This window comes from Marmota flaviventris, chromosome 1 (genome assembly GCF_047511675.1).
Source record: "Marmota flaviventris isolate mMarFla1 chromosome 1, mMarFla1.hap1, whole genome shotgun sequence".
NCBI classification, from domain to species: Eukaryota; Metazoa; Chordata; class Mammalia; order Rodentia; family Sciuridae; genus Marmota; species Marmota flaviventris.
In genome coordinates, this window is record NC_092498.1 from 169468860 (window position 1) to 169490428 (window position 21569).

At 35.5% G+C, this 21569-nt stretch overlaps 1 protein-coding gene across 1 annotated transcript in view; it reads right to left on the minus strand.

The window, feature by feature from the left end:
- Positions 1–18333, minus strand: part of Dnah12 (dynein axonemal heavy chain 12) — a 260520-nt gene extending 242187 nt beyond the window's left edge. The window contains exons 1-8 of the mRNA XM_071618864.1: positions 18263–18333; positions 17610–17787; positions 9768–9849; positions 9594–9620; positions 3537–3726; positions 1847–1919; positions 1460–1618; positions 1067–1262 (exon numbers count right to left, since the gene is read on the minus strand). Of these exons, the coding sequence (XP_071474965.1) occupies positions 1067–1262; positions 1460–1618; positions 1847–1919; positions 3537–3726; positions 9594–9620; positions 9768–9849; positions 17610–17779 (897 nt within the window). The 5' untranslated portion in view covers positions 17780–17787; positions 18263–18333. The remainder of the gene's footprint in view (positions 1–1066; positions 1263–1459; positions 1619–1846; positions 1920–3536; positions 3727–9593; positions 9621–9767; positions 9850–17609; positions 17788–18262) is intronic.
- Between the last annotated feature and the right edge of the window lie 3236 nt (positions 18334–21569).

Genomic DNA, 21569 nt, shown 5'->3' on the forward strand with positions numbered 1-21569 from the left:
ATATTTCTAAGTATAAAAAATTCAATCTTATAGAGAACCAACTGTTGGAAATGTAGCCCAACAGACAAATATAAATTGAAATGATCTTCAAAATGTGCATTTCTTTACTGTTCACCAAATAATTAGTCCCTTTAAGAGAGTAAAGGTGGAAAGGAAACCATATATATTAGTTACAGTAATACATACAAATATTAAACATATATATTATCCTCTTAAAGAAACAATACAAAATTCATAGAATCTTTAGATATCTTTACCAAAAGAGAAAGTTTTTAATCAAAACTGTTTTTCTAGGATTGTTATGTTTACAGTCATAAAAATTTGAGGAGCCTATAAACATAATTGTTTGAAGTTAATGTTCTCTGTCATTCAAAGATGATAAATAGCTGAGTTCAGTAGCACATGCATGTAATCCCAGTAACTCAAGAGGCTGAGACAGGAGAATCACAAGTTCCAGGCCAGCATCAGCAACATAGTGAGACCCTCTCTCAAAGTAAAAAAATAAAAAGAGCTGAGGAGGTAGGCTTAGTCGTTAAGCACCCTGGTTCAATCCCCAGATGGCGGGAAGAAAAGGAGGGGTGGTGATCAATAATCAATAACATTTTGAACCAAGACTCAATGAGAACAAAATGAGAAAAAACTCAATCAACTTGGAATTTAATAACTTCGAAAATGTATTACTAGAATAGTCCTTTTCTTAACATACTCCTAGAGATGATTAGCTTTCATCCTTTAAGAATGAGCCAAGTTAATCACTCATAATATTGGCACATACTTCTAGACTTTCCTCATTTTTTATTAAGTTACTTATTTTTTACAATTCTAGGGATGGAAGCCAGGGTCTCACACTTACTAGCAAGCATTCTACCACTGAACTATATCCCCAGTCATCTCTCATTTTAGATTGCCTCAAAAATTATTTTTTGATAAATATAAACAAAATTACAATAAAAATATTTTCTTAATTTATTTCAAAATAATTACTCAGCACTGTTAACAGAATGTTATCTAAAATACTGAATAATTTTAACAATGCTATCATTTAAGATACATAAAATGTATTTACCTGATTTGTCATAAGTGTGGAAACACAACTATAAAATGCATCCAATTTTTCAGGCTTAATGCCTTCTAGTGACTCCTTTTTGGTAAAGAGACTTATAACCTGTGGATACCATGTGTTCATTATCTTCTCTTCTGCCTTTTTAGCTTGAATGGACAGATCAGTTTTTAGTGATTCACAATCAATTGGGCCTTTAGCTCTATTTTTGAGGGAAAAAAATATCTATTTTGAAGCAAAAGACATTGGTTTTCATACACAATTATTGATGACAATTGTTTTTAGTTCTAAAATCTAAAGAAATGTTTTGAAGAATTATGAGTCAGTTTAAAAATTATACAGTCAAAATGTCAAGCAAGGAGACATTTAGAATGATAATTAATAAATATAGGATTTTACCTAATTCCTGTTACATCCAGCAAAACTGTATTAGCAAATGTTGTATAACCAAGGTCCAGTAATATTTTCATAGTTGGATGAACAATGTGCAAATCAGATGCTATTTGATTTCTTGCCTGCACATAGTTGTAATGCCAAGGACTGGAATAATCTAGTCCTCTAAAAAGCAAAACACCATGTCAAATATAATTAAAACAATATACCCTAGTGCTTCACAACAGTAGACGTGAATGTAAAATCAGTTCATTTTCAAACAGTGTAAAAAAAACTAGATGTAATACTACTTTTAAAAATATTTTACTATGTCCATGCATGAATATATGAATAAATAAATTCTGATATGTGCACAAAAAATAGGAAAATAGATAAAGTAAATGATTTACTCACAGAGGGGATTCAGGTAAAGGACCTCCTTCATCTTCAAGCCATTTAACTGGTGGTTTCACAAGAACACTCTGTACTAAAATATATGTTTGTATTAATATTTCTTGAAATCCTTGCAAGACCTGTTCATATCAAAATCTCTGATTTGGGTTATGGGATGGTAGTTTACTATGAATTAAAATGAGCATAAGAAAAAAAACTTTATTTAGAACAAAATCAAGCTCTTTGGTGGGGGGGGTGGGGGGGTGGGGGTGGTACCAGGGATTGAACTCAGGGGCACTCAACCACTGAGTCATATCCCCAGCCCTATTTTGTATTTTATTTAGAGACAGGGTCTCACTGAGCTGCTTAGTGCCTCGCTTTTGCTGAGGCTGGCTTTGAACTCTCCATCCTTCTTTCTCAGCCTCCCGAGCCACTGGGATTACAGGCATTCACCATCAAATTCAGCAAAATCAAGCTCTTAATACTATTTTAGCCATAGTATGGAGGTAAATTCAGTTATAGGAAAACTCTTAATTCTCAGTTCTTTGTGTTGTCTACTCAAAGGTCCCTGATATGGCCACTTAAGAAAACTTATGGCATGGTACTTAATAGGGCTGGAGGGAAAAGGGGCTGGGGAGATGATGGTTCAAAGATATAATATTTCAGTTTTATAGGAGGAATAAATTCAAGAGATCTATTGTACAATATGGTGACTATAGTGAATGACATGTATTGCACTCTTGAAAAACTGCTAACAAAGTAGATTTTAAGTATTCTTACCATACACACAAAAAAATAAAATCATGAGAGGGCTGGGTTGTGGCTCAGTGGTAGAGCGCTCGCCTAGCATGTGGAGGCCCTGGGTTCAATACTCAGCACCACATAAAAATAAAATAAAATAAAGGTATTGTGTCCAACTACAACTAAAAATTAAATATTAAAAAAATCATGAGTACATGAGGCAATACATATGTTAATCAGCTCAATTTAGCCATTATTCAATGTATACATATTTCAAAACATGTTGTACATGATAAAATATACAATTTTTTTCAATTAAGAAAAAAATATTCCAGGGCTGGGGTGGTAACACAGTGGTAACAACGCCTATATAGCACCTGTGAGGCACTGGATTTGATCCTCAGCACTACATAAAACTAAATAAATAAATAAAACAATGGTATCGTGTCCATCTATAACAAAAATATTTTTTTAAAAAGAAAAATATTCCAATAACAATCATAACGATTAAATTCCTAATAAATCTGCCAAATACATTAATATGTTCTGAAAACCCTGTAAACAGGAAAGTTAAAATCAAAAAGGCAAAGTTAAAAAATCAAAACTCTACAAGGATTAGCTAATAAACACAAAAATTACAAAAAGTGCCCTTAAAGCTACAAAGATTTTGACTATATTATGGGCACAAAATAAAACTTTCAGGGCTGGGGTTGTGAATCAGTGGTGGAGTACTTGCCTAGCACATTTGAGGCACTGGGTTTGAGCCTCAGCATGACATAAAAATAAATAAATAAAGTAAAGATATTGTGTCCATCAACAACTAGAAAAATTTAAAAATTAAAAAACTTTAAGAAAAATTCATATTTGAAATTGATAATAGTTTAAATATATAGTGTTCCCTATTTATTTTGCTTCTACTTTTGGTTCAACACCAGAAGCAAAGGCAAAAGAAGCTTGATGTGTTACTTACCCAAATATCTCTTCATGCTTTTTTCAAAGTCACTTGACACCTCATCTATGAGACTTTCAAGCAGTTCTTCTCTTTTTTTCCCTTCCTTTAAAGACTCAGGTATCAGCATTAACATGTTATCCAGCCATTCCTGCTGAATAGGTACTATAGGACTACTTTTTACACAGTGCTTCATAAACATGTAGTTGAACTGAAAACGTAATAAGAAATATTAAATGTTCTTCATGGTGTGACATTTCAGTATAATTCCTGAGCTCAAGCCTACTAAAACATGTTTTTCAGAATAAAAATATTCGTAGCCATGCAAGGTGGCATATATCTATAATCCCAGCTGCTTGGGAGGCTAAGGAAGGAGGATTACAAATTCAAGAATAACGCAGCAATTTAGCCAGACTCTGTCTCAAAATTAAAATGAAAAGGGCTGGAGCTGTAGCACAGTGGCAGAGCACTTTCAAGAGCTTTAGTTTAATTGCCAGTACTGAAAAAAAAAATTGTCAACAATAACATGTTTTCAGAATAAAAACCATTTAAAAAAAAAAAAGCGTCACAAACATTTTATCTTTTTTTTTTATGAGCTCTTGTCAAATTAATGTTCTTAGTACATCCTTCATTTTCTCAAGCTAAAAAGAAGCTCCTTTAACTAATTTATTATTACTTAATTCAACAAATACTCAAAAACTGTTGTGACTACTGAGCTATGTATTAAACATAATGACTAATTAGAACAAATTAAAAAATTTTAAAGTATTAAACATAATTATTAAAAATGTGGAAAAAACATAACAGTAGCCTATGCTCTCTTGAATGTTATATTCTGATATAAGAGTAGTATAGTCTAATTTCACAAATTCTTCCATAAGAATGAGGAGTCTAACAAAAAATATTCATAAATAAATGGAAGACAACATTTAATCTCAGTAAAGGCATTTAATGTCCTAAAAGAATATCAATTTTGTGTTCCAAAGTTAACACAATCCAATAAAAATATCTATACACATTTTAATAAAACTAGATAACTTGATCATAAAGTTCTTGTGGGAAAATAAACATATAAGAATAGCCAAGAAAACTCTAGGAAATAAGATCTACCATGGAGGACTGGCCCTGGGAGACATCAAAACATACTATAAGGCCTATGTGATTAGAACAATAAGACAAAGGTATATGAGCAGACAGGCCAGTGGAAAAGAATACAAAGTCCAGAAACAGAGCAGTATATCAGAATATTTAACATAAAATTATCATTGCATCTCAAAGCAGTGGGGCAAAGATCAAGGTTTGAATAAATAGTCCTGGGACAAATGGTTAGTCATTTGGAAAAAGATAAATTAGTCCATACCTTCTACCATACACAAGAATAAACTTCAAACAGATCAGAAATTTAAATTCTACATTGAAACTACACAAGAAGAAGAAGAAAAAAAAACATGAATCAAGGGGCTAGGTTTATACTTCAGTATAGAGTGCTTTGCCTAGCACATGTGAGGCACTGGGTTCGATCCTTTACACCACATATAAATAAAATAAATGTTCCATGTCCATCTACAACTAAAAATATTTTGAAAAAAAAAATCAAGTTTATAGCTCAAGCATAGGGAAAAACTTCTCAAGTATGATTCAAATTTCAGATACAATCAAGAAAAAAAGTGATAAATTTTGCCATATGAACCCAATGCTTCATGCACTCCCAGCAAACACTCTACTATGGAGCCACATCCCCAGCTTTGTGATAGATAAATTTTGACTATATAAAAACATCTGCAAGGGCTGGGTGCAGTGGGGCATGCCTGTAATTCCAGCAGCTTGGAAGGCTGACAGGAGGATAACGAGTTTAAAGCCAGGCTCAGCAATAGCGAGGCGCTAAGCAACTCAGTGAGACCCTGTCTCTAAATAAAATACAAAATAGAGCTGGAGATGTAGCTCAGTGGTTGCGTGCCCCTGAGTTCAATCCCTGGTACAATAAAATAAAAATAAAAACAGTATGCAAGGCAAAAATGTCAATTAAAAAGTCAAAAATACTGGCACTCCAGGAAAAAATATTTGCAAGATACACCTCAGATAAAGTACAACAAATTCTTGGAAAATTTAGGATATGGGTGAATCTTGAAGACAGTGTTTTAAGTGAATCAAGATAATAATGAAAAGACAAATACAGGGTAGGGAATATAGCTCAGTGGTAGAGCACATGCTTATTAATATCGGCAATCACCAAAAATATAGACAAATATTGTATAATTCCACTTATATGAAGCATCTAAAGTTATTAAATTCATAGAAAAAAAGAAGGGTAATAACAAGAGGCTGAGGAGAGGATGAAATGGAAGGTTATTATTTAATAATATATAGAGTTTGGGTTTTACAAGATGAAAATGTTCTGGAGATTGGTTGCATAACAAGGTAAAAAGGCTTAATACTACTGAACTATATTCTTAAAACGGTTAACACGGTAAATTTTGTGTTATGTGTATTTTACCACAATTCATAAAGGGACAATAAGTCCAAACTCACAATTAAAATGGGTAAAACAGGGGCTGGGGTTCTGGCTCAGAGGTAGAGTGTTCGCCTACTATGCGAGACTGGGTTCTATCCTCAACACCACATAAAAATAAAATAAAGATATTGTGTCCACCTATAACTAAAAAATAAATATTTTTTTTAAAATGGGTAAAACATATGTACCAACATTTCAAATATTTTAAAGATGGAATCATCTAGCCAAATACATAGTAATAGAGGAAGGGTTCCTGGGCATGATGACTGAGCTGGATTAGGGACAACCAGAAAGCACAGATGGAAAGAGAACATGTTGGGCAAAAGTAGCAGGTAAGAAATGTCCTGTTTCCTCAAGCAAGTCCATGATGGTGGAGTATAAAGTATAATATAGAGAGTGATGAGAAGAGGTTGGCAAATAGGTAAGGGTCACATTATGAAAGGCCTTGCCTGCCACATTAAGCTTTAATTTTCTAGATTGTGGTAAGCTACTGATGGTTGCTGTAGTTAAAACAAAAAATGAAATTCTGATCTAAGGATAGAACATGAATAGGATCAATTTGAGAAATAGTCACAGCCATGTGGTGACAAATTACATGGCAAGTGGGTAGTTGAAAGGGAAAAGAAGTGAATACTCAGACATTTTAAGCATGAGTGATTGATAGTGATAATAACAACTAGAACAATCTCAGGAAGGAAGGTTCATTTTTCAACATATTGAATTTGAGGTATTTTTACATAAAATTATTTTGGAATCAGCAACATATAAAAGGTAGTTAAAACCAGAAATTGAATCATCCAGGAAGATTCACAGAAAGAGAACAGCAGCTATAGGCAGACAAGGAAGAGGAAACCATGAAGATGACAGAGAAATAACAAGAGTCAGAAAAGCAAATACAAGGGAATATTCAAAAAGAAAGAAATCAGCTGGAGCCAGGCACATGCTTTTAATCCCAGCAACTGAGGAGGCTGAAGCAGGAGGATCAAGAATTCAAGGCTAGCTTCAGCAATTTAGCAAGACTAAGACTATTTGAGACTCTGGCTCAAAACAAAAAATAAAAAGGACTGAGTTGTAATTCAGTTCTAAAGTGTCCCTGGGTGGGCTGGGGTTGTGGCTCAATGGTAGAGTGTTTGCCTAGCATGTGTGAGGCACTGGGTTCCATTCTTAGCACCACACATAAATAAAGGAATAAAATAAAGGCCCATTGACAACTAAAAAAAAATTTAAATAAAAAAATGCTCCTGGGTTCAATCCCCAGTAAAAGCAGCAGCAGCAGCAGCAGCAGTAATAGTCATAAACTGGAATTGTCTCTATTTTATTTTAGCTATTCTAATAGGTATGTAGGAAAAATTCATCATGGTTTTAAATTGTATTATCCTAATGGTTAATGATACTGATTTATCTTTGATGTGCTTATTTGCCCCCAATACATCCTCTATGGTGAAATGTCTTACCCAGTTCTCTATTAGTTGGTTTATTTTTATACTTTTGAATTTTAGGAGTTCTTAATATATTCCAGATTCTAGTTCTTTTGGATATGGGAGTATTTTCTCCCTGTGAGTGACTTGTTTTTCATCCTCTTAATGGTCTTTTGCTGAGCAAGAGTTTTCAATTTTGATAAACTCTTATTGGAGTTTTTTATGGATTATGCTTTTGAGGTCATACACAAGAACTCTTTGCCTAGTCTTGACATTTTTTGTCTAAAGTTTTATAATTTTATGTTTCTCCTATGTTTTCTTCTCAAAGGTTTTTTTTTTTCCTGATATTAGGGATTGAACCAGGGTCTCAGATATGGAAGGTAATTGTTCTACCACTAAACTATATCCCTAGATGTCAAAAGTATTTTTATAGACTTTATTTTAAACTGGTACCAGGGATTGAACCCAAAGGTGCTCAACCACTAAACCACATCTCCAGCCCCTTTATTTTTTAAGACATGGATTTTACTAAATTACTTAGGGCCTTGCTAAGTTGCTGAGGCTGGCTTTGAACTTGTGATCCTCCTGCCTTAGCCTCCCACACCACTGGGATTATGGGCATGCCCCACCACAACTGGTTGTGTGCATGTGTGTCTATGTGCTTATGTGTGGTACTGAGAATCAAAGGCACTGGGGAATCAAAGCCAGGGCTTTATGTATGCTATGCAAGCACTCTACCACTGAATTACAGCCCCAGACCCTATATTTTACCTTTTATATTTAAACCTATGATCAATTTTTTATTAATCTTTGTATAAGGTATGAGGTTTAGATTAAGGTTTTTGTTTTGTTTTTATGGATGTCCAATTACTCCACCCCATTTGTTGAAAAAGTTATTCTTCCTCCATTGAATTACTTTTGTCAAAAATCAGTTGGAGCGGCTGGGGTTGTGGCTCAGTGGTAGAGTGCTCACCTCGCATGCATGAGGTACTGGGTTCTATCTTCACACCACATAAATGAAAAATAAAGATATTGTGTTCACTTAAAACTAAAAAATAAATATTAAAAAAAAAGAATGCTAAATATATACACAAATACACCTTACAATTCACCCAGCCTCATGTTTGGGGGTTATGGTGTACATTCCAGTTCTTATATCTTGTAAAGAGGCACATCTAAAGTCTCCAGAAAAGTTTAGAGACAGGGGAAGAAAGGGGAAGGGCATTTAAAGAACAAAGCCTTGACTAACTGAAAAAAGAAAGGTTCTTCCATATATCCTCAACCCATAGGAAGGTATTCTCAGCCCTCTATCCTCAAAGAAAAGAAAACCTTCCAGGACTTATAAGGCTTATAGCCCCATCTGGGAACATGCAGTATAATTTCCTCTTATACATAACTAATTCCAAAAGTCTTTGTATCCTTCCTATTAAATAATATTTACATGCTATCATATTTCTGCTAATCACTTTGCAGTCCCACATCATCATCCATGCAGTCAGAGTCATTTTTTTAAAGAATCTCTAGCACCTAGTATGTATCTAGCATATATTAGATTCTTAATGAGGTATCTGTTGTTTGGATAAATAGCCATCATTATATCAATATCAGTATAATCAATTATAGCTTTAATTTTAAAATGAAGATGTATTTCCTTTAAAATTGCCACTCAGAATATTTTTTAAATTGTTTGGAATAAGAACTATTATTTACACAACTAACCCTCAAATAATAAATGACAACAAAGCGTAACTCTTAAACCCCATATTGTCACTGGGCCCCGTGGCACATGCCTATAATCCCAGCAACTCGGGAGGCTGAGGCAGGAGTATCCAGCATTCAAAGCCAGTCTCAGCAAAAGTGAGGCACTATGCAACTCAGTGAGACCCTCTCTCTAAAATACAAAATAGGGCTGGAGATGTGACTCAGTAGTTGAGTGCCCCTGAATTCAATCCCTGGTACCCCCACCCCAGAAAAACCCCGTATTATCCATGACATGCTTGTTTCCTTGGGCAGGAAAAAAAACCAAAAACCTCAGTTTCTAAATTTCTTTCTTTCCTAGGATGAGGCATAACAAGGGGTCTTAGAAAAATGACTTTGAATTAATTTATTTGAACATTTTCAAAAGAAGAAATAAAAAATTGAACTCACTCCTTTTCTTTTAATTTCACTGGTCATCTGTAAAAAACAAATAAGATAATTAAGAAGAAAATTTTTAAAAATCGAAAATATTTTAAATGTATCTATTATTTAAAATTATTCATATTGAGATTAAAATAATTAATATAGTATAAAGATAAGTATTTTTAAAAGAAAATAACTTACAGTTGGAGGATAATCAACTTCTGGTAATGGTGGTATTCGTTTATCCAATGTTCTGTCTAGATTTTTTTTGGCTCCATCAATTCTGAAATTTATAATTAGAAAAACATATAACTCTAGAAGCTAACATTAGCATAAATTATTAAAAACACTGAAAGTCTAACATTTTTTCAATTCCACTAAAAGAAAAGATATTCAAAAACTCTTTATCTGACTAAATTTTCTATGAAAAAATTATCAATGAGTCCTAAAATTTTATGTTGTTCAAGTATAAGGTAAAAGGGTGAGAGTAAAAATAAAATCAACTTTTTCAATTGTAACTTACTGACAATTTGAAAATTAGTCCCAATGCAGAGGGAATCATCTCTGTTCAAATTAATACTGTCAGAGAAGGCTTCCCTTATCTACTATATAAATAAGTACCTCTCTCTTTCACTATCTGTCTTCATTTATCTTTCTTCATAGCACTTACCAACATTTAATATATACTGTAGACTTTTTTATTCATTGCCATTATCCCCAATAAGAACAGTATCTGCTCACATATGTACTCAGTTTTACCTTAAAAACTGTGTATGGATTTTTATCATATATAAAATATAATTTCCTCTTTAAATTAATTTGTACCATATTGGATAAAAAAATTCATCTTACAACAAATATTAATACATGCAAATGGTATACTAGGTACTATTAAAATATAGCAGCAATAAATCTCTAGGAATTTATAAACTGAGTGAGAAAATAAGAGAGTGCCAGGCTGGGGATGTGGCCCAAGCGGTAGCACACTCGCCTGGCATGCGTGCGGCCGGGGTTCGATCCTCAGTACCACATACAAAGATGTGGTGTCTGCCGAAAACTAAAAAAATAAATATTAAAATTCTCTCTCTCTCTAAAAAAAAAAAAAGAAAAAGAGAGTGCCATAAGGGCACTCTGGTGGTTCAGAAGAAAGATGAGTTTGTTCCACCTGATGAACATATCAGCATTTGCAATGAGCTTTAAATTAAAGAGAAGATTTCAGGTGGAGCTGTGGTTTTACTGGGATCTGAAAAACAGGAAGGCAAAGGAAGGATCAAAGGAAAAAGGGATAAAAGGAGTTGTCCAAACTGTCCAAAGTTTACGGGATGAGATGGACTTAAGTCTGGAGAAGTGGTTTGGAATATCCACCTAATGGCCTCAAATGGCAACTTTTGCATTTAATCAACAATGGGAATGACGAAGAGCTTTTGAGCAAGGAACATTTTAAGACAAACCTAACCATTTATAAAGGCCAGATACATTTTAAAAGATGACCAAAGAAGAAGACATTCAAGGAAAAGAGACCTCAGAAAGATTGGAGGATGCCAAGTATGACAAGAATTATTAAAAAACAACAACCGAGTGGGGTGCAGTGGCACACACCTGTAATCCCAGAGACTCAGGAGATGGGAGACTGAGGTGGGAGGATCTCGAGTTCAAAACCAGCCTCAACAACTTAGTGAGGCCTTAAGCAACTTAGCAAAACCCTCTATCAAAATAAAAAGTAAAAAGGGCTGGGGATGTGGCTCAGTGGTTAAGCGCCCCTGCATTCAATCCCCAGTACAAAACAAAACAACTGAAGGATGAAGGAGATACCATTAGAAAGGTAAGAGAAGAACCAAAAGGAATTTCACAATAAGTGTGGTTACGGGAACCATAGCCTGGGCATAAAGGGCCATGTCTGTTTTACTCACTATTCCAAGGTACATAAGCTCAATAAATACTTAATGAATGAACGACCAGAATAGTGGATGTGGGGAAAATATCAGATGTCTAGTTCAGTACTTTGCTTGATATGTGAACATTCTCAACAATATCAAGCTATACCCATGGTAACCCAGGGCAAGGGCTCAGTGGGGGGATGGTCAGTCATCATCACTTTCTGAGACAACCCAATTTATTATCAGTTAAATTCATTTTCTTAGAAACAAATTTCTTATATTGACTTGTGGCTTTATACGTCTATTCTCTGCAGCTATATACAAAGGGTCAGATTCTTCCATGTTACTCTTCCAAAAACTTGATAACCTGCCCAGTTCCTTCAACTACTCCTATTAATAAGAGTTACTGTTTATAGGAGCTTATTATATCCTAGGCATTGACTTAAGACCTTTACAAGCATGGATTTCATTTAACTCTCATACCAATCCTAAGTAAGCAATATTCTTTTCTCCATATTTTTTAAAAATATTTTATTTTTTAGTTGTAGTTGGACACAATATCTTTATTTATTTATTTTTATGTGGTGCTGAGGATTGAACCCAGGGCCTTGCACATGCCAGGCAAGCGCTCTACCATTGAGCCACAACCCCAGCCCCTCTTTTCTCCTTTTATAGGTAGGTATATAAGGATAAGTAAAGTTATATAACTTGTCAAATTCACATGACTGCAGAGATGGGATATGAATCAAGGCCTGAGTGATGTGAGAGTCTATATTCTCACCAATTAAGTAAATTTTGTGGTTTCAAATTTCCTCCCTCCTCTGGTTTATCAATGTCTCTCTTAAAATGTGATCCCAGGATCCCAGATGTTGAAAAGTACAGAGTGAATTTTTCCTCTTCCCTATACTAGACATTCTACATTTATTAAAGCAGCCTAAGACTGCATTTGCTTTTTTGAGTACCCTTACCACCCCTATTGAATCTTACTGAGCCTGTACTAAACTCCTAAGACTTTTTAAAAATATATTTTAGCTTACACATAGACACAATATCTTTATTTATTTTTATGTGATGCTGAGGATCAAACCCAGTGCCTCACATGTGCAAGGCAAGCCACAACCACAGCCACATCTTAAGACTTTTTTGACATTAAGTGGAAAATACTCCTTTTTTTTTTTTTTTGGATACTGGGGATAAAACCCAGAAGCTCTTTACTACTGAGCCACATCCCCAGTCCTTTTTATTTATTTATTTATTTTTGAGACAAGGTCTACAGTAAGTTGCTTAGGACTTCACTAAATTGCTGAGGCTGACCTTGAACTTGCCATCCTCTTTTCTCAGCCTCCTGAGTTTCTAGGATTACAGATGTGCACCACCACACCTGACCCTCCTCTTTTCTTTGTTAATCTTCAAGACCCTTCTTCATTTCTCCCTGAATAGCCTAGATTTCAGCAATTGCTACTTTCAAGGAATGTTACTTATACATTGGTATGCTAATTGGCATTTGTGTAGGCAGGCTTGCACTGTAGTTAGCCCAACATAAAGATAAATGCCAATTTCCTTGAACTTTCTATATGAAAATGCCACATCTTTTTTTTTTTTTTTTAAAGAGAGAGGTGAGAGAGAGAGAGAGATAGAGAAAGAATTTTTGATATTTATTTTTTAGTTTTCGGCAGACACAACATCTTTGTTTGTATGTGGTGCTGAGGATCGAACCCGGGCCGCACGCATGCCAGGCGAGCGTGCTACCGCTTGAGCCACATCCCCAGCCCCAAAATGCCACATCTTAATAAAGCAACAATTTCTGGAACATGTTTTCTCCTACTGTCTATGAATAAAAAGAACTGGGAAGGACATAATAATGAGCTTTTTACTCCCTGTTTTTGCTCTGTATATTAACAATTTAAAAGTAATAAACAAAAACTGGATTTCACAGGACTGTGGATGACCACATGTGGTAAAAAAGAGAAATACTGGTTTAATTCAAGAAAGGAAGTAGTAGCTAAGGAAGAAGGCAGCTCTTTCCCAGAACTTGGGAAAGGTATGAAATGATGCTGACTCATCGATGTGGGTCTCAGGAACTGGTACCAGCAGCGGGCCCAATTCTGCTTAGAATTCCTTACATTCTACCTCACCCTGGACTCTATTCCACAAACCTCATCCCATCTTTGAAACAAGCTTGCATTCCAATTGTCTAATTCTCCAATTGTCTAATATGAGGAAATAGAAAATCCCAAAGCTGTGGCCATCCAGAAAGACATGTTTCCAGCATTAAAACTTCCAATTCTAAATGCTTTATTCCCAAAGAAACATATGGCAATTCTAAGTCTGATATTAAATATGACATTATACTTCAGAAAATTTTGAGGCAGTATTTTTTGATTAAGCAGCCAAATAAATGTGGTACTATTTACAAATCTGTATAAAGCACAATCACATTCATTCACCAATAATAACATACCAAACACTATGTTTTGTGTTGAAATTTCTCTCCTTAAGCATGTGAGAGTTTAGTGGAAGAGAAATACTACTAGGAAAAAAACAGCAATGCTCCCTGTAATTCTCTTTTCTGTTGCTTTTCCTTCTGCTTTATCAGTCATATTTAGTTTCCCTTGCCCCACACTGCATCTAATTCCTAATACCTCAGCCCTAGGTTTTTCACTTCATATTTCCCTCAACCCTCTGCCTCTTCCTCCTTCTTCCCCCTTTGGCTCCTCCTCCCCTACCCCCATCTTAGTGATTTTCAATCATTCCCCTATCTTTAAAAATCGTCTAAATGTTGGTGATCCCCAAATTTCTATCTTCAGCCTAGACTTCTCTTACTAATATCAACTTCCTAATAACATTTTCCCTTAAATTACATAGGCAATTCAGCTCCAAAAGTGAGTTAATGTTTTTTTTTTTTTTTAACCCCCATCTCCTGGACTTCCAATTCTCTATAAATGACACTACCATCCACCCAGCTAACGAAGCAAATCTAATAGCAAGTCCTACTGACTCTGGTTCCAAAACATAGCCTCGAAAATCTTCTCTCCCAAATTACCATATGCTCTCATCTATGCTACTGTGATAGCATCTGACCTGGCTTCTTTCCTTTTACTCTAGCCTTCTTCTCCACCACTCTGTATATTCTTAATAACTGGAATGTTTTAAATGTAAATCAGATTTCACATTCATCCCCATTTAGAATATTTCAACAGCTTCTATTACACTAAAAAGATCTGAGTTCATTATCATGGCCTATAAAACCTCATGCAATTTGCCCCACTTTCTTCTCTGTCTTCACACCACTCTTCCCCAGACTTGTGATACTCCAGTAATACAGGCATTTGTCAACTGCTGCAACAGACTAAAACATTCATATTTCAAGGTTTTTGTGGCTGCTATCACCTTTCTTAGAGTGCTTTGCTCCTGCTTATTTGAGTGACAGGTTTCTTCCCATTGTTTAGATCTTTACTTAAATATTATCTCCAGAGGCCTTTCCTGCAGTGTTCCTGGGAACACCTTCCCTGTCTGTATATCTCATTATCTTACTTCTTCATAGCATCTATCACAATCTAAAAAAGACTAACATAACTTTTTTTTCTTTACTCATTTACTGTCTCCTCCCACTAGTATACAAACTTCTTAAATGCATATAGTTCCTTTTAAAAAATATTTTGGGCTGGGGATGTGGCTCAAGCGGTAGCGCGCTCGCCTGGCATGCGTGCGGCCTGGGTTTGATCCTCAGCACCACATACAAACAAAGATGTTGTGTCCGCCAATAACTAAAAGAAATAAATATTTAAAAAAATATATTTAGATGTAGTTAGACATAATAACTTTATTTTAATTATTTATTTTTCTGTGTGGTGCTGAGAATTGAACCCAATGCCTCACACATACTAGGCAAGCACTCTACCACTCAGCACAGTTCTTCCCTTGGTGTTTTTTATGATCTCCCTAGGAGCAAACACAGCATCTGTATAATAGCAAGTACTTAATATTTCTAAACACCCCTGAATATTCTAAATTGAGGTTAGAAGAAATAAAAATAGGTGTAAGGAAGGACAAAGAAATATAATTTTAATTTAAAGTTCTGCATACCTTTTCAGCCCTGTCACTCCTAAATTTCTGGGAAATCCATAAATCTTAAAAAGTTACTCACTTATAAAAATTATCTTGTGCATTGTCAGCCCACTAATAAACAGATTAATAGAGAGATGACATTTTAAAAACCTATAATATTGGGGCTTTCCAACATTATCTAGGGACCACATCAGCCTAAGGATCCTGAAACTAGCCAGACTGATGTCACCCTTAAATACCTTCCCATACCCACCCCTCACCAACTTACCTTTAAAAGAATAGTCAAGAACACTGAAAATGCACCTCTCACTCTTAAGCTGGTTGATCCTCATTCTCCCTTGAATGTATACTACTTGCTTTCCTAAATAAATCTCTGTGCCTCTACTAACACATGCAGAAATTCTTTTCTGTCACATACATCAACAACCCCATTAATACTAAGTCAAGTCTCCCCCCTTCTGAGATCTCCTTGGTACACTTTTCCAGAGATATCTCTTCTCTGGTGATACAATGATTTAAGAGAAATATGTAGAGGGGATAAAGAAGGGATTTGGAGGCTTTCCAAAGGAGGAGATCCATAAATAAGCATTGAAGAATTAGTGTTAAGTATTTAGTCAGGCAGTACAGTGAAGCAAATTGTGGAGTCCATCTTTAAACTGTGAAAATAAGATTCATTCTAGAATTGTGAGTAATTCAATATGGCAATATGAGATAATGAAAAGCTTCAGAGGAAGAACAGTCTTAACTCCTAGTGAACTCCCTTTTAAGTCTTCTGAAACAATATGAGTCTTAGAAATGACGGGGATAAAAGATGTTTAATAGTACATGTATTGGTATTTGTCATTACACCTATAAATTTAGATTTAAATATGAGTAAAGATTGATGACCTAATAAAAAATTAAAATCTAAAAAAGTTATATGATTAACACATCTATTTAGCTGTAAGAAAAGTAACATAAGCCAATATTTAAATTATTAAAGTGACAACACTGACGGAGGTGGAAATTTACAACCCCTAGTGGGGGAAAAGGAAACTGAGGACTTTTTGCAATTTCCCTTATCTGCCAAAGTTCCCCTGCCTGCCAAAAGTAAGCCCACCAAAAGTATCTGACAAACTCTTCCCATGGTGTGGTCCTACTAAACCCTATAAAACTCAGACCCTTGCTATAGCCAGTCACCATTTTCCTGAAAATGTGCTCCTCCGCTGCTTAATAAAGCATTGCTGATGCATTGAGGACTGTCTCCATTTTTTTTCCTTTTTTTATTCTCTTTCATTTGCTTTCAAATATGATCATTGACAATGTTATAATAAAACCCAATCAATTGTAAAATTGTTGATAAAAGAAGCTAACAAAGAAAGGAAAGAGAATCCAGAAAGAGAAGCAGAAAGAAATCTCCCATTTAACAGGTTGGAATTTTGTTAGGTTGGAATTTTGTAAACAAGATCCACGTCTTTTTCTTCTTTTTATCCCCAGAGTCCAACAGAGTCAGGTACCCAGGAAATTCTAACTATTGAATTGAACTGCATCAGCATTATCACAGCCTTTGGTTACTGGTACCTAAATTAATTTCCACTAAATTGGGGGAGACAAGCAAGATGTTAGACTATGTTTTCTTTTATATAGAAAAAAAATTAATTACAAGTAGTTTAAAGATAATTTACTTTCTTAAGTATTTTTTCAAATGAAATGCTATTTTTACAGACCCAATTATTTGGTTTACCAACTTGAGAGGTAGAATAGTATGGTGCTTCAAGTATGTGAACTCTAGAACCAGACCACCTAAGTCTCAACCCCAGCTATGCGACCTTGGGCAAATTACTTAACTTCTCAGTACTTCAGTTTACTCATCTAAAAAGTAGAAATAATAGTGCCTACCTTATTTGGCTGTTGTGAGAAATATAAGTGAAAAGAACAATATCTGAAAAAGTAAGCACTATATAATATTAGCTATCATTATGATTACTTTTTAACTGTTTTCCTGATAGTATCTTGCCTGTAAACAACCTACAATGCTTAAAACTTTTTTATGAGAATATGAACACTAATCAGTTCACTTGAATTCCAAGCAAGAATTAATTACTGATATGCTACTTACACTAACTGATTGATGGTCTTCTGCTGCTCCTTGGATCTTTTGTAGTTTAGCAGCTTACTTTGTTGTGGTGTATCAACCCCTATGTCTTCTGGGGGATGGACAATAGGGGGTAATTTCAAGTTCAAAGCCTCCTTTTCTGCTTCAATGGCAGCTTTGTTTGGATCTGACATCTTGTCCCCTAAAAATTAAAATATACTCTGAAAAGTTCCATATAGCCATTATTGTAAAAGCAAGCCTCAATATATTCATAACATCTCAAGACCAAAATAAAATTCTACACCCTTTTAGATCTCATCTCCCTCCCAAATATGAGACAGAGGGAAAGAGGAGAAGAGTGTAAGAGAGAGAGGCAAAGTAGGGGGAGAGGACGAGTGACAGGGGGAGAAAAAGAAAAGAGACTTCTCCTCTGGTGAAAGTAAAGAGGTAAGGAGGGGTATCCTCAGGCATCTCACAGGCTCCAGGTCCAGTAACTGGTGAACAGCAATCCTCAACCCAGTGTTAGCAATGTTGTCGCCATAGAAACCCTGTGGCCAATGCCAGAAGGGCTGAATGAAGGTTGCCTGGAGAGCCTGTTGTGAAGCACAACAGATTTAGATCACCTGTCACAACAATAATTCCCATTATTCAAGTAAATGGAGGGTGAGTCAGATTACCTGTCTTTCTTCGAAAAGGGTTCAGAAAATCAGGACCTTCAAACTCGAAAAACTGTGTGACTGGAAATTTTAATCCGCTAGAAAATAAACAGGTTTATATAAATACTTACTCTCAGAGGAGAATCAAGTCTTCAAGTGTCCCCATAGTTCAGGGAGCTGTGGCGCATGCCTGTAATCCCAGAGATTGGGGAGGCTGAGGCAGACAGGTCACAAATTTGAAGCCAGCCTTAACAATTTACCGAGATCCTGCCTCAAAAAAATTTTAAAAGGGCGGGGAGGGAGTGGCGCTTTACTCAGTGGTAAAATGCCCCTGAGTTCAATCCCAAGTCAAAAAAGAAAAGAAAAAAAATCAAGTGTACCCATAGTGACTTGTAAATATTACAACTAATCAGCAATATAATTTATCTTGTTTTTATATTTGCTGTTAGTTTACAGTAATTTCAGGAAATCTTGCCAAAATCAAATAGGTAAGGTGTGAACTTTGTATGTCTGGAAAGCAAATGTGAAATGTTGCAATTGGAAGCTGCACAGTATATACTCCCTCTAAAGAATAGCATACATGGGGCTGGGGTTATGGCTCAGCGGTAGAGCGCTTGCCTAGAACATAAAAGGCCTTGGATGGGTTTGATCCTCAGCACCACATTAAAAAATAAATGAATAAATTTTAAAAAGATATCGTGTCCAACTACAACTAAAAAATTTTTTTAAAAAATTTTAAAAAGAACAGCATACATGATTAGTCTATACCTAAACAAAATCAGGGTTGTGTGACTGGCATAGTCATTTGACAAACCTTTGAGTACTTTCTCTGTGCCAGTCACCAGGTTTAAAAAAAAAAAAATTAAATGAGGGTATAGCCTATCCTGCTGAGGCTCAGACCCTGGGAAAGAGATTCAGGATCCCAGCAAATGAAGTAAGATGCCATTGGTAGAGTAGTCATGCTGTATTTGGAAGCAACAGTAGCCCCAGCCTGATTTCAGCACCCTTGAGTCCTTTCATAGGCCTTTTTTATATGCAGACCAGACAAAGAAGGCACATTGCCAATGAGTTACATAAGTGAATGCATGCTCACAAGCACTGTTTATGACCTTGAGTACATATGCTGAATCAGACTATGACTTTAGCTATATCTAAAAACAGCCTGCCAGAAGCCTTAGTGAAGAAGCCTAACTATAGCCATCTTGGGCCGTCCCTACACAGCCTTACACTATTATGTCTGACACACAGTAAGTGCTCCAAAATGTCATTTAAGTCAGTGAATGACAAAATAGAATGCCCTGATAGTTTTTTTTTGTGTTTGTGGGTTTTTTGTTTGGTTACCAGGGTGTGAACCCAGGAGTGCTTTGGCACTGAGCAATATCCCCAGCCCTTTTTATATTTTTATTTTAAGACAGGATTTCACTAAATTACTTAGGGCCTCGATAAGTTGCTGAGGCTGGCCTCAAACTTGTGATCCTCTTGCCTCAATCTCCTGCAGGATCACAGATGTGTGCCACCATGCCCAGCTTGTCCTGGTAGTTTGTAAAAGCAAACTATCTTTCTGTAGAAAACAAAATACTTTTATAAGTTTGTGATGGTCTTTTGAGTGCTAATTTGATTAGGCTTAACTATACTAACTGTAGAGAAGGCAGCAATCTTTTGTATGATATGCTTTCTCCCAGTTATTCAATCAAACACTAATTTGGTGCTGCAATAAAGAAAATTTGCAGATATAATTCAAATCCCCCATCAATTGATATTAGCCTAGAAAGATTATCTTTAATGAGTTTGTCTCAATCAGTAGAATTCCTTTTTGGGGGGCTGGATGGGGGGTTTAACAGGGATTCAACTCAGGGGCACTCAACCCCTGAGCCACAACCCAGCCCTATTTTGTATTTTATTTAGAGACAGAGTCTCACTGAGTTGCTTAGCACCTCACTTTTGCTGAGGCTGGCTTCGAACTCAAGATCCTCTTGCCTTAGCCTCCAGAGCTGCTGGTATCACAGGTGCCCAGCTAGAGAATAAAAATAAAATTATATTCATTCTGGCTATAAGGGTTTTATCAGATAATTTATAAATATATCCTCCTGACTGTCTTATCAGATTTTTTTCCAGTACTAGGGACTGAACCCAAAGTCTTGTGCATACTTAGCAAAGTACTCCATCACTGAGCTTTACTCAACCCTGTCTAATCCCCCTTTTTTTTCCCCTTCCAATACTGGGGTGCTGGGGACTGAACTCAGGGCACTCTAGCACTGAACTACATACAATCCTTTTTAAAATTTTGAGACAGGGTCTTGCTAAATTGCCCAGTCTGGCCTCGAACTTGTAATCCTCCTGCCTTGGCCTCCCAAGTTGCTGGGATCAATGGTATGTGCCACTACAACTCAATGTCTAATCCTTTTCTTGATGGTATCTTTTGAAAAGCAAGTTTTTAACTTTGATAAAACCCAGTGTATATATTTCTTTTATAGATTGTGACAGTGAAATCATCTATAAAGACAGAAAATCATGAAGATTTTCTCCTATGTTTTCTTCTAATTTTGTTTACTTGGGTCTATGATCCAGTTAGAGTTAATTTGTGTATGCGGTGACAATAAATGGTATAATTTTTGCATAGGGTTAATTCTGCATATAGATCCATGTGCATTTTTGCATCCCTAGCTGAGTGACCTTGGCACCTTTGTTTTAAAAAAACACTTCACTAGCTGGGCATGCTGTTGTACGTAGACTCAGCTACTTAGGAGGGTGATGGAGAATCACAGGAACCCTCTAGCTCAAAACCAACCTGGCCAACTTTGTGAGACCCTGTCTAAATTTTTACTCCTCACACTTCAGATAGAGCCCTAATATCCACAGTATACAAAATACTCAAAAAATTAAACAATAAGAAAACAAACAACCCAATCAACAAATGGGCCAAGGACCTGAACAGACACTTCTCAGAGGAGGACATACAGTCAATCAACAAGTACACGAAAAAATGCTCACCATCTCTAGCAGTCAGAGATATTTTTATGGTATGTAACAAAACAATGATTAAAACTAAAAGAAGATTAAATTAGATCAGCTTGCCTAAAGGAAAATTGTATTTTCTAATGGAACTTTTATTTTGCATAAATAAGCTAATTTAAGATTGACTAAATTCTGCAAAGTTGCTTGAAGAAAATACTGGGGATAAGAAAAATAAATGACATTTCAAAATTCAGAATTGTGGCTCAGTGGTAGAGCACTCATCTAGCACATGCAAGGCCCTGGGTTGTATCCTCAGCACCACATAAAAAAAAAAATAAATAAATAAATAAAGGTATTGTGTCCAACTACAACT